Below are 12729 nucleotides of genomic sequence, written 5' to 3'. Positions count from 1 at the left end.
TCAAACGCCAGCACTGAGGGGGCAGGCGTCTCAAAGCCACCGAGGCGCACCACCACAAGTGAAGCCCCTGGGGCTATGCCCCCCACACCTACCATAGGCAGTGTGTTCCCTTTCAGCTTTTCACACTTCCTGAGACTCCCGTAAACTTTTCTGTATAAACTGGCTGAATTAAGAAAAAGGAATGACATCCAAAAGAATAAACACAGGAGAGCAGCAAAGGGTTTTCAAGAAAGAGCCGTAATTAACAAAGCAGACCAGAGAGCCACGCTAATTCAAACCGTGACGCACCAGCGCAAGGACAGCAAACTCCAGAGGGTTAAGAAATAGACGAAATGGCCAACAGCTTATTCCCATCACTGTTTCTTAAGCGTCCATCCTGCCCCAGTACTCCAAAGTGCCTGTTCAGCGTAAGTACGTGGGCACACGACACACCCTTCTTCTTCAAAAGTACTGGCTATTAGGTTCTTTCCTTTGACATTTAAGTTTTAGAATCAGCTTATCAAGATCTCTCCACCTCATCCCCCTCAACCCCTAAAAAAAGCTGTCGGGACTTTAACTGGAACTGCCTTCTTTATAGGTCAATTGGGGAAGAACTGACATTTTTATGATCGTCGTCTTAATCTTTAAATGCGGTATCTCTCTTCATTTAGTTAAGTCTTCTTTAATGTCTTTCAGAAGACACAGAACTACACTGTACTGCAGTTTACATTAGTGAAAAGAGGATGTGTCTGACAACAAATAATGAAGTCTCTATATGCCCTTTCTTCTCTATTATTTCAACAGGAGCAGTGGGACTCAGTGACAACTCCTCCAGGATTGAGAAACTGGGTTCAAAATTTGCTGATGCTACAGCTGTCTCCAGTTTGACCTCTCCTGCCCCTCCACAGCATCTCTAATTTTCCAAGGATCTCAGAAGCAGTTAGTAGTCACTTCATATAATGTGCAACTAATCCGTGCTATCACACGAACTGCAAACTAAGTGAAACTTCTGAGGCCCAATCCGACTGTATCCAGAAGTTAGAAATTAAACTTTATTGCCAAAATATATAAACAGTTCACAAAAAGGAAATGCCAATGATCCTTAATCCTTAAACACATAAAAATAAACATAACCTTGATCACTAGAGAAAGGCAAATTGAAACCATAAGGACCACAACACACATACATACATACATAGTTTTTTTTTTTTTTTTTTAATTCACCGTAAAAAGAGAGAGAGACAGTCGTTCCAAGACTGGGATTGAGGGAGAGGGAAAATACTTGTCACCATTTTACTATTTTCATTACTGAAAACTGATAAAGGAAAAGAATTAAGCGTTTACCCTTATTTAATAATATAATTTTACATAACCTAAATGATGAAGGAAAGCGCTTTAAAGTTCCAGTTAATAAATGTAGAAGAAATGACCAAATTAGAAACATCACCATTTTGTAATTTCTTTTTTTTTTTTTTTTAAGATTTTGTTTATTTATTTGACAGAGATAGAGACAGCCAGCGAGAGAGGGAACACAAGCAGGGGGAATGGGAGAAGAAGCAGGCTCATAGCGGAGGAGCCTGATGCGGGGCTCGATCCCATAACGCTGGGATCATGCCCTGAGCTGAAGGCAGACGCCCAACCGCTGTGCCACCCAGGCGCCCCACCATTTTGTAATTTCTTATGAAACAGGTGACTGAGACCAAAATCATCAACATACTCAAACCTCTGAGCAAATTTAGCATAACTAAAACCACACGTTTTCTGTATCCTGATGTAATACAGTACGAAGTATATAAAATCACTTACACAAATACCCTTACCAAAACTGTTTAAATTTTATCAAGCCTTTAAATCTGACTTCCAGTTTACAGAAAACAAAAAAAATAAAAAATAAAAAAAACCAAGTTATCAGATATGAGAAGCAATCCGGCAAATCAAGAAGGCAGAACTAAAAAACTAATAGCCTGGGGGAAAAACTGTGGCAGGGGCTGGAGAGTGAATACCTCTATTCTGAAGACATATAAGAAATATAACTACCAAATGCAACATATCCACCTTATTGAGTTCCTAATGTTAGCAACCCTTATAAAACAATGGGGGAAATGTCAATATGGACTGGGTAGGAGGAATTACTGTTAATTTTGTTAGGTCTGATAATGGTATTATGGTCCCAGAAGAAAACCTCCTTATTTTACTTTAAAATACTTAAGAAACAAAAGTAGATGAAGCAAATATGGAAACAATCCAAATGGTATTAATTATGAATGGATAAACAATATACAGTACATTCATAAAATGGGCTACCACTCAGAAATAAAAAGGAATGAAGTATCGACACATGCCACAACATAACATATTCAGATTCCGGGGACCAGAACATCGTTAGGGGGCCACTATTCTGCCTGTCACACTAAACCTGTTAAAAAAAATACAAATCTGGGACGACTGGGTGGCTCAGTCAGTTAAGCATCTGCCTTCAGCTCAGGCCCTGGGATCAAGTCCCACATCAGGCTCCTTGCTCGGTGGGGAGCCTGCTTCTCCCTCTGCCTGCCACTCCCCCTGCTTGTGCTCTCTCTCTCTCTGGCAAATAAATAAAATCTTTAAAAAAAACAGTAAAATTAAAAATTTTTTATACAAAAATTTTACAGTGTAGATACTGAACATATGGGAATTCAATATTCTAGTCACTCTACATTATTATAAAAACTGACAGACACATGAAGTTAAAAATGAGATACTGGTTTTCATGTACCAAACTGGCATAGGTCAGAGTTTAAAAATGCATTAAACTGACAAAAATGTGGGAAACAGAGGTTCTCATACCCTGCTATAGGAGTATAAATTGGCACGACTTCCATAGAGCAGGTTAGCAATATCCACTAAAATTATAAACACACGAACACTCTAACCCAGCAACTCTACTTTGGGGAATTTATATTAGAGATGTATTTGTACACATGGGAAATGATGTATGCAGCATTATTTGTTATAACAAAAGCCTAAAAACAATGTTCACAAACAGAAAACTGATTAAATATATACAGATACTCTGCGGCCATTTAAAAGAATAAGACAGTTACATATAAGCATATATATACACATATATGCAAGATGCATTTTACTTAACTATGGGGGAAAAGGCGACAGCAGCAGGAAAAAAAAAGCAAGGTATGTGTAGGATGCTAGCACTTGAGTTCAATTTTCTAAAACTACATGAGATACATGCTTAAGTAACCTCGTACTATTCTAGAAGATTCAAAAGAAACTGCTATGAGGAATCATCTCTGGGGAAGGGAGGTGGCTGGGTGGAAGAAGGGAAAGAGAAAAATGTATTTCCTACTTGCATAACTTTTGTATTTTCTACTGGCACATGTATGACAGAGGATGGATCAATGGACAGACAGAACATGAAAAAAAAATTTTTTTTTAAATCAGCATACCACACAAGTTCACGTGGACTTCTACATGAATTTTCAATCTCCAAGTAACCCTTTACCTGCTGGTTGGTGCAGGGAAAGAAAACGAGAGAAGCTGATTCCAGAACGGGTCGTTCTCAGAGACAGATTCTGTGCCCGATAACTTTTTTAAGTACTCATTTTTAGGAAGATCACCGATCCTGCTGCTGTTCGATCCCATCTTCTAATCCGGTAGATAGCGTGCCCTTAAGCCTTCATTTCCACAAGACAACCTATAAAGAATGAAAAGAGATTTCAAACTTGTTCACGATTAACCATCATATTTTTCCTATCTTTGACATAAATGTAAAAACAAAACAAAACAAAAAAACCTGTAAACTTACTTAAGGAAATCACACTTCTGTTTTTAAATATATTAGACACCAGATACAGAGTTACAAAGGAGGGAAATGGGGTAAAAATCTGTCTTAGCCAACACACACACAAAAATCCAAGTCTATGCTTACAGACCTTCGAATGGGCATACCTCTGCCTAAGAATACATTTCAAAGCAAATTCCTAACAATGACAATTTATTACAAATTGTTGAAAATGAGGCTCCTTTACAACAAACGATGGTGATAAAGACTGGATGTCTTGAATGTGCTCAGAAGGGAAGAAAGCAGTTGGAAGTGATGACCCCATGCTGCCTACACTCAGGGGAGAATGAGGCTTGAACTGAGCTACATGCTGAATGAGAATGGGCTCCCAGTTCCAAACCAGACACCTAGTGTCCTTCTCGTCCTGCTGTCATGCACATCAGCATTTGCTGGCATGCCTCTTCTAAACCATGCGGCATTTGGGGGTTTTTGGTTTTTTTATTTTGTTTTGTTTTGTTTTGGAGAGGGAACGAGGGAGAGGGAGAGAGAGAATCTGAAGCAGGCCCCACACCCAGCATGGAGCACATCAATCTAATGACCCTGATATTATGACCCAAGCCAAAATCAAGAGCTGGACGCTTAACTGACTGAGCCACCCAGGACGCTCTTATTCATCTTTCTATCCCCAATGTCTAGATAGCATGTAACAGGCATTGCCTAAATAGTATGTTGAAGGAAAGAGTAGGTAAATAAATGATGAACACTTTTTTTTTAAGATTTTATTTATGTATTTGACAGAGAGAGAGACATCCAGCGAGAGAGGGAACACAAGCAGTGGGAGTGGGAGAGGAAGAAGCAGGCTCCCAGCGGAGCAGGGAGCCCAATGGGGGGCTCAATCCCAGGACTCCGGGATCACGCCCTGAGCTGAAGGCAGACGCTTAACGACTGAGCCACCCAGGCGCCCCAATGATTAGCACTTTCAATATTTGTTGTGGTTGATCACTAAGGGGAAAACTAATAGTTTAAAATATGAATCACTATCTTCATCAAATCACACTTGACCTAGTTCCAGATTATGTTCTATCTCAATTTGTTCAAGAAAAGTCTCCCACTGACAATAATAAAATGGTGGTGAGATGAATAAGAAATTACACTATGTTAAAATTACCATTGTAATGAAAGCAAACGATATCCAAAGGAGGCTCAGGTTGGATGAGAACTTATATTAGTAGTGACTTACTTTCTTACGGCTGTCCCTCCTTAGTCCACAGAGACACTGAAGCCAACATCAGAATTTGGAAGCATGCCTTCCACGTTCTCTTTGGAACTTTGGGGCTGGCTTAGGCTAAATTATCTAAAGACATGAGGCATCCCCAATGCACATGGACAGCTGGTCTTCTGAATATGAGGGAGAAATACTGATCTGGCTTCTTGTCACCTGCCCTTGAACTCAAGACCACTACTACCTTCCTCTTCCCTATTAGGGGACAGGGACCCCAAAACCAACTGGCTCCAACTAATCCTCTATATCAAGACAGCTAAGCATAAGTCTTGATTTTGGTTTAATTTCTTAATTAAGAATTATTAAGCCTAATTAGAAAATGCTATAAAAATATTATGCAATATATAAATGCCTTAAGTGTTATAACTTATTCCAAAACTATTTTATACATAGAATTAAATTTTTTAATATAGTCTTACAGTGGGATACATTACACTAAAGAAAGTGAATTAATGAGAGCTACAATTACCAACATGGACATATCTCAAAAATATGTTAAAAAAAGGGTTAGAGGGGGCGCCTGAGTGGCTCAGTCGTTAAGCGTCTGCCTTTGGCTCAGGGTGTGATCCCGGCGTTCTGGGATCAAGCCCCACATCAGGCTCCTCAGCCGGGAGCCTGCTTCTTCCTCTCCCACTCCTCCTGCTTGTGTTCCCTCTCTCTCTGGCTGTCTCTCTCTGTCAAATAAATAAATAAATAAATAAAATTTTTTTTAATTTAAAAAAAGGGTTAGAGAACAGACATGGTATGGTTTCATTTATATGATTTTTACAACATTCAAACAACATTATGGATATATTCGTAGCTACCACAAGTATTAAAGCATACATAGGAAAAATACACAGCAAATTCAGAAGAATGCTTTTACATGTTATCAGGAAAGGATCAGAGGGGCTTTAGCATTATCAATAAATACTTTCTCAAACAGAAATGGGGAAAGGAATAGAAGGGATGAAGTACATGTAGCAAATATACAGATTTACTGAAAATTGACATTATTGGGGGCATCTGGCTCGCTCAGTCGGAAGAGCACGTGACTCTTGATCTCAGGGTTGTAAGTCTGAGTCCCATGTTGGGTATAGTTACTAAAAAAACAAAAAACAAAAAACAAACCAGTAGTAATAAAAATTTTTTAAAAATGAAATGACAATGGACAGTATATACATGGGTTTTGGCCTATTACCCCTCTATTCCTATCACTCGTGTATAGATAGATAGATAGATAGATAGATATAAAAATATATATAAAATATATGTAAATATATATTTTATTTATTAATTTATTTTTTAAAGAATGGCTTCTCAGTCTTTCAGCAACAATACTGGAAGCTAGAAAGGGAAGCAATGCCTTCAAATTATTAATAAAAAATAATTTTTTTTTAAGTTTTTTTTTATTTATTTATTCGACAGAGATAGAGACAGCCAGCGAGAGAGGGAACACAAGCAGGGGGAGTGGGAGAGGAAGAAGCAGGCTCATAGCGGAGGAGCCTGATGTGGGGCTCGATCCCGTAACGCCAGGATCACGCCCTGAGCCGAAGGCAGACGCTTAACCGCTGTGCCACCCAGGCGCCCCTAATAAAAAATAATTTTAACTAGATTTCTATAGCTAGCCATGCTACCAGTTAAGTATAAAGGTAGAATAAAGGCATATTTCAAGACTTGCCACGACTAAAAATACCTCCCATGGACCCATTTTCTGGAAGCTACTGGAAGATGTATCCTCTCAATGTGAAGGAATAAAACAAGAAAATTGAAGACAAGAAATTCAAGAAGCAAAGGATGCAACACGAGACAGGGAAGACACGTGCTGCAGGCTGGGACAGGAGTCCAGACGGCCCCATGACCTCCATGAAAGCAAACCAGAGAGCAACAGGTCACCTGATGTGTCCGACCTTATTGTGAAGGGTTACAATATCGTAGGAGAATATGGCAGGAATGAATGATAACTACATAGAAAATAAATGACTTTTTGGTAACAATGTACACTGGAAAAAAACAAAAATAATTCAAGCAAGGTCATGTAATCATAGTATATGACTCAATTCAACAGTTATTAATATTTATGTAATTATCATAATAGAAACAGTAGATAAAGATTTAACCAAAAATTGGGAGGTAACTGTATTGGGAAGATGCTAAAAAAAGAAGTGGGAATGGATTTAAGAGTGTGAAATCCTCATCTTCCGTAATAGGCAGGAAGTCAACAGAAATATCTAAAATTACCAAATTGGCAAATAACGGTAAAGGCATATTAGTAAGTAATGAGAGGCAAGTAATGAGAAACAACAGCTAAGAGATTTGAGTGTGGCCCATTCTGGGGAAAAGGATTCTGGAGTGGGGAGGGTGGTCATGCAGCCTTTTCATTTTATGTCCATCACATTATCTGATTTTTTTAAACTATATCTATATATTACTTTGATTTTAAAAATTAAATATTTTTAGGCTCCTTCACCTACTCAAATCTAAATTTTTAACATATATGGAAAACACAAAGTTACCATAATAACTAAATTCACAGTGACAAAAATGTAAATTATTCTTTACTGAGGCAAACAAGTAGCCAACTTTAAAAAATCTATTTGTCTGATATAGTTCAATGTTAGTACTAGAGTTATCTCCCAAAATCAAAAAAATTTCAAATTTCCACCATTTATGTGTTTACTGATAAACAATAGTCATAGCTTGGCCAGAAAAGAGGAATTAAATTCAAACCTACAGTAGTGATAAACACAGAGATCAATAAAACAAAACAGAAAATCCAGAAACAGACCCACCACAGTACAACCAGCTGATTTTTGCCAACAATGCAAAAGCAATTCAATGGAGGACGGGACAGCCCTTTCAACAAATGGTGCTGGAGCAAGTGGACATCCATAGGCCAAAAAACAAACAAAAAAACCCTGTATCTTAAAAATTAACTCAAAATAATCACAGATCTAAACGTAAAACATAAAACCCTGAAACTCTTTTTAGAAGAGAACATAGGAGAAAATCTTTGTGACCTGGGGTTAGGAGGTGCTTAGGCATTACACAAGAGCACTGCCCATAAAAGAAAAAGTTGGTAAGTTAAGCTTCACCAAAATTGAAAACTTTTGTCCATGAAAGACCCTGTTAAGAAGATGAGAAGAAAAGCCACAGGCTTAGAGAAAATATTTGTAAGTCACATACCCAACAAAGGACTTGTATCCAGAACATATAAGCAACTCTCTAAAGTCAATAATAAGAAAACAATCCAATAAGAAAATATGCAAAAGATTTTACCATATCACCAAAGAAGACATGCAAATGACAAACACATGAAAAGATATTCTATCATTATTAGCCATTAAGGGAACCACAAATTAAGACCATGATGACATACTGCTACACATCTATTGAAACGGCTAAAAAAAAAAAAAAACAACCTGACAATACCAAATGCTGCCAAGGACATACTGAAAATAGCTCATATGTTGCTACTGGGAATGGAAAATGGAACAGCCCCTCTGGAAAATGGTTCAGCAATTTCTTACAAAGTTAAACACAGGGGTGCCTGGGTGGCTCAGTTGGTTAAGCGCCTGCCTTCAGCTCAGGTCATGATCCCAGGGTCCTGAGATCAAGCCCTATGTCGGGCTTCTGCCTCTCCCCCCTGCTTGTGCTCTCTCTCTCTCTTTCTCTCCTTCTCGCTATCTCTCTCTCTTTCTCTCAAATAAACAAATAAAATCTTTAAAAATTTTTTAAAAGTTTTAAGAAGTTAAATATATACATACTATTCAACCCAGCAACTGCATTCCTGGACTATCATCTCAGAGAAATGAAAACTTAGGTTCGCACAAAAAACTATACCCAAATGTTCTTTCAGCACATGAATGAATAAGCAAATGGAGGTACATCCATACAATGGAATAAAAAGAAGGAACTATCTGATACACCCAATAACTTGGATCGATCTTGAGGGCATTGTGATGAGTGAGAAAAGCCCATCCCAAAAGGTCACATACTCAAAGTAATAGCAACACTATGTTTGATGATTATAGTTTATATATAAGCAAATGAACAACAGGGATGATAAAAGGGACAGAAGGGAGGAATCAGGAATATGTACTTTGTAATTATAAGGTACTTCTACTACCTGTGAAGTAGGTATTACTTGAAAATGGACTTGGATTAGTTGTTAATGTATACTGCAAACACAAAGGCAACCTCTAAAGTTTTAAAAAGCATAAGTGATATACTAAGAAAGGAGAGAAAATGGATTCATTTAAGTGCTCCATTAGAACTACAAAAGGCAGAAAGAGTAGAAGACAAACATAGGAACAAAAATAAGGGAAATGAAAACAGTAACAAAGATTGGTAGACGTTAATTCAACTTTATCACATATCATCTGAACACCAATGGTCTAAATACACCAATTAAAAGAGATTGTCAAAGTGGATCAAAAAACAAGACCCAACTATATGCTGTCTACAAGAAGCCCACTTTAAACATAAAAGACACATACAGGGGCGCCTGGGTGGCACAGCGGTTAAGCGTCTGCCTTCGGCTCAGGGCGTGATCCCAGCGTTATGGGATCGAGCCCCACATCAGGCTCCTCCGCTATGAGCCTGCTTCTTCCTCTCCCACTCCCCCTGCTTGTGTTCCCTCTCTCGCTGGCTGTCTCTATCTCTGTCAAATAAATAAATAAAATCTTTAAAAAAAAAAAAGACACATACAGATTAAAAGAGATGGAGAGAGATATACCATGCTAACACTAATCAAAAGAAAGCAAGAGAAGTTTTATTAATATTAGACACGGCCGACTTCAGAGCAAGGAAACTTACCAGGGATAAAAAATGGCATTCCACACTGATAAAGGAGTCAACTGTTCCAAGAACAGTTGCACCCTAACATAACAGCATTAAAACATGTGAGGCGAAAACTAACAGAACTACAAGAAAAGAGAGACGAGCGTACTATATTATAGCTGGAGACCTGAGCACCCCTCTCTCCGAAATGGTCAGATTCAGCAGCCATAAAGTCAGTAAGGACCTAGCTGATCTCAAGACCACCATCAATCCACACTGGATCTGCATCTATGGGCTACTTCATCCAACAACAGCGGAACACATATTGAATGTTCACCAAAACAGTCCACATTCTGGGCCATAAAACCCATCCTAACAAACTTAAAAGAAGAGAAATCATAAAATGCCTTGAGTGCTCAAAACCAGTAAGCTAGAGAATAAAGAACGAATATAGATGACCACATGAAGAAATAATCTGACAAACGCAGAATACAGGACATTATACAGAACCACCACCCTGGGTTCGCCAAAAAGTCAATAATACCACGGTAACTGAAAGTGTGTGCATGGGGTGGGGGGGTTTTCCTAAACTGAAGGAGACTAAAGGGATATTGTAACAACCAAATGTATATGTGAATCTTCAATGAACCCAGGTCTGGAGGAAGGGGGGAAAAAAAACATTATAAAAGACAATCTTGAGACCAAACCTGATATGGACTTAATAGAAGATATCAAATGGACATAAGTGAGATAATAGCATAACTGAGTAGGAAAATGACATAATTCTTGGGAGCTGTGTGCCTAAATATTTAGGGGTAAAGCGTCCTCATATCTGCAACTTCCTTGCAAATGGTTCAGGACAAAATAGAGACAAAGCAAACCTGGCAAACTATTAACAATTGCAAATAGTTTAAATATGGATGGAGGGAATAGGTGTTTATTATACTGTTGTACTTCTATGTTTGAAACATTTTATTAAAAAAGAGTTTTGGCAAACAAAAAAGGTTTCACACTATGACTCCGTTTATATAACAATCAAGATGACGAAACTCGCGGTGAAGCACAGATGGGTGGCTGCCAGGCAGGGCACGGAGGCCCAGGGGGCAAAAGGTGATCATAAAAGGGCAGCCTGAAGAAGTTCATTTGTGGGATTGGAAAAATTCTGTGTCTTGACTGTGGTGGTGGTGGTTGCATGAATCCGTACACGTGATAAAATTTCAGTTATACACACACATAAGGGAAAAAGAATACATGTAAAAACTGGAAAAATCCAAGTACAGTCTACAGCCTGTTATGTTGTGTTAATATTAACTTCCTGATGTAGATAATGTACAATCCTTATGTTAACACCGGGGGAAGACGGGTGAAGGGTACATGCGATTTCTCTGTATCATTTTTGCAACTTACGGTCTATAATCATTGCAAAATAAAAAGTTTTTAGAAATCAGCTAAAAAAAGTCCAACCCCCAAGTCTGATCTACATGTGCAAGAAGAGGTTCCAAGAAATCATACTAACAGGTACTTTCTGTCACAACCACTAGGTATTTTTACATATTAAATTACTTCACCACCTGTATCACACGATAATAGGATCTCACATTTAGTTTATGCAGTGTCTTGGAACGCTCTTTTACTTAGACTACTTTCCCCAAGTAAGTTCTTTCAAGTCTTATTCAAAACCAAACTTTTTCAATAAAAGCAAGAGAAATCACGTGTTTGGGTCCTTTAGGGATTCCCCATGAACTTCAGAACTCTGGGGAATACAGATTTTTGTCCTCAGCCACCTACGTAAAGGCATCGTTGTTTCCTTTTGCTCAAAACTTTCCAATTCTTTTGTTTAATAATCCCTGACACTCCCAAAAATGCCTCAATAAAATGTTTTACAAAAACAACAAAAAGATCTCCACAATTTGTTTATAGTCTTCTATTTATCTTGGAACTTGTGCTAATCACCAGTTAGCACTGTGGGCCTAACAGCAGTTTACTGGATAAACACCCAAGAGTGTGGACCAAAATGGGTTCGTTGAGAAAATATTGGTTTATTGGCATGTACAACTTAGTTATGGGTTCCCCTGGCTCTCCTGTGGGCTCAATTTCCCTTCTCTAGGCTTCATTACAATTAAAAGGATAAAAATGACATCAGATAAAAAGAAAATGAGAATCAGAACAACTTGTGCTCTCAATTCAATACGCCAGTACTTTACTTTACATAGGGTACCTTAAAAACAATCAATTAAAACCAATTTACTTTGTGAGTTTAATTAGGTACATGAATGCTGAATTTTCAAAGGAACAAAATTCCATCCCACCTTTCCTAGATAAGTAAGGCAACAATGAGAAACATTATTAGTATGGTCTACCAATGAAAATTCAAGTCAGACTGTATTTTTCATTTGTACTTTATTTTTTGAATAAGTAATGCACATGGTGCAAAATACGAAGAGTTCACAGGGTAGGCAGTAAAAAGTTTCCCATCTCATCTCCTTACCAAACTAGTTTCTCAACTTAGAAAAAATGTTACCAGTTTCTTGGGTATCATTCCACAGAGATTCTGTGTATATACAAACACATATTTTCCCCTTTTTACACAGAACACAACACACGGTTTATGTCTCTTTGCTTTTTCTAGTTACTAAATATTAGAAATCACTATATATCTGCATATAAAGCACTTCCTCATCTTTACGACTCTATAACATTCCAGTTTTTAATTTAATAAATCCTATACTGATGTTCATTTAAGTAGTTTATGGGCTTTTGCAATTATAAATCATTCTCCAATAGGTACCTGGCATGTGAGACATTTCACACATGTATGACACTATAGGTAGGATACATCCAGAGAAAGAGAATTGCTGGTCAAAGATTATGTGCATTTCCAATTTTGGTAGATACCGCTGAAGGGTAGCAGAATATGCCACCTCAAAATATG

The 12729-nt window shown here is 37.9% G+C and overlaps 1 protein-coding gene across 4 annotated transcripts in view; it reads right to left on the bottom strand.

The window, feature by feature from the left end:
* DYM (dymeclin) overlaps nt 1-12729 on the bottom strand; it is a 341153-nt gene that overhangs the window by 312331 nt on the left and 16093 nt on the right. For all 4 annotated transcript variants that reach the window (XM_087869834.1, XM_045790039.2, XM_045790038.2 and 1 more), the window contains exon 2: nt 3476-3667. In XM_087869834.1, the coding sequence (XP_087725960.1) occupies nt 3476-3615 (140 nt within the window). In that variant the 5' untranslated portion in view covers nt 3616-3667. The remainder of the gene's footprint in view (nt 1-3475; nt 3668-12729) is intronic.

This window comes from Ursus americanus, chromosome 19 (assembly GCF_024610735.1).
Source record: "Ursus americanus isolate L20-20 chromosome 19, mUrsAme1.1.p, whole genome shotgun sequence".
Taxonomy (NCBI): Eukaryota; Metazoa; Chordata; class Mammalia; order Carnivora; family Ursidae; genus Ursus; species Ursus americanus.
Note: the sequence above shows the minus strand (reverse complement) of the source record. Positions and strands in the feature narration are given on the sequence as shown.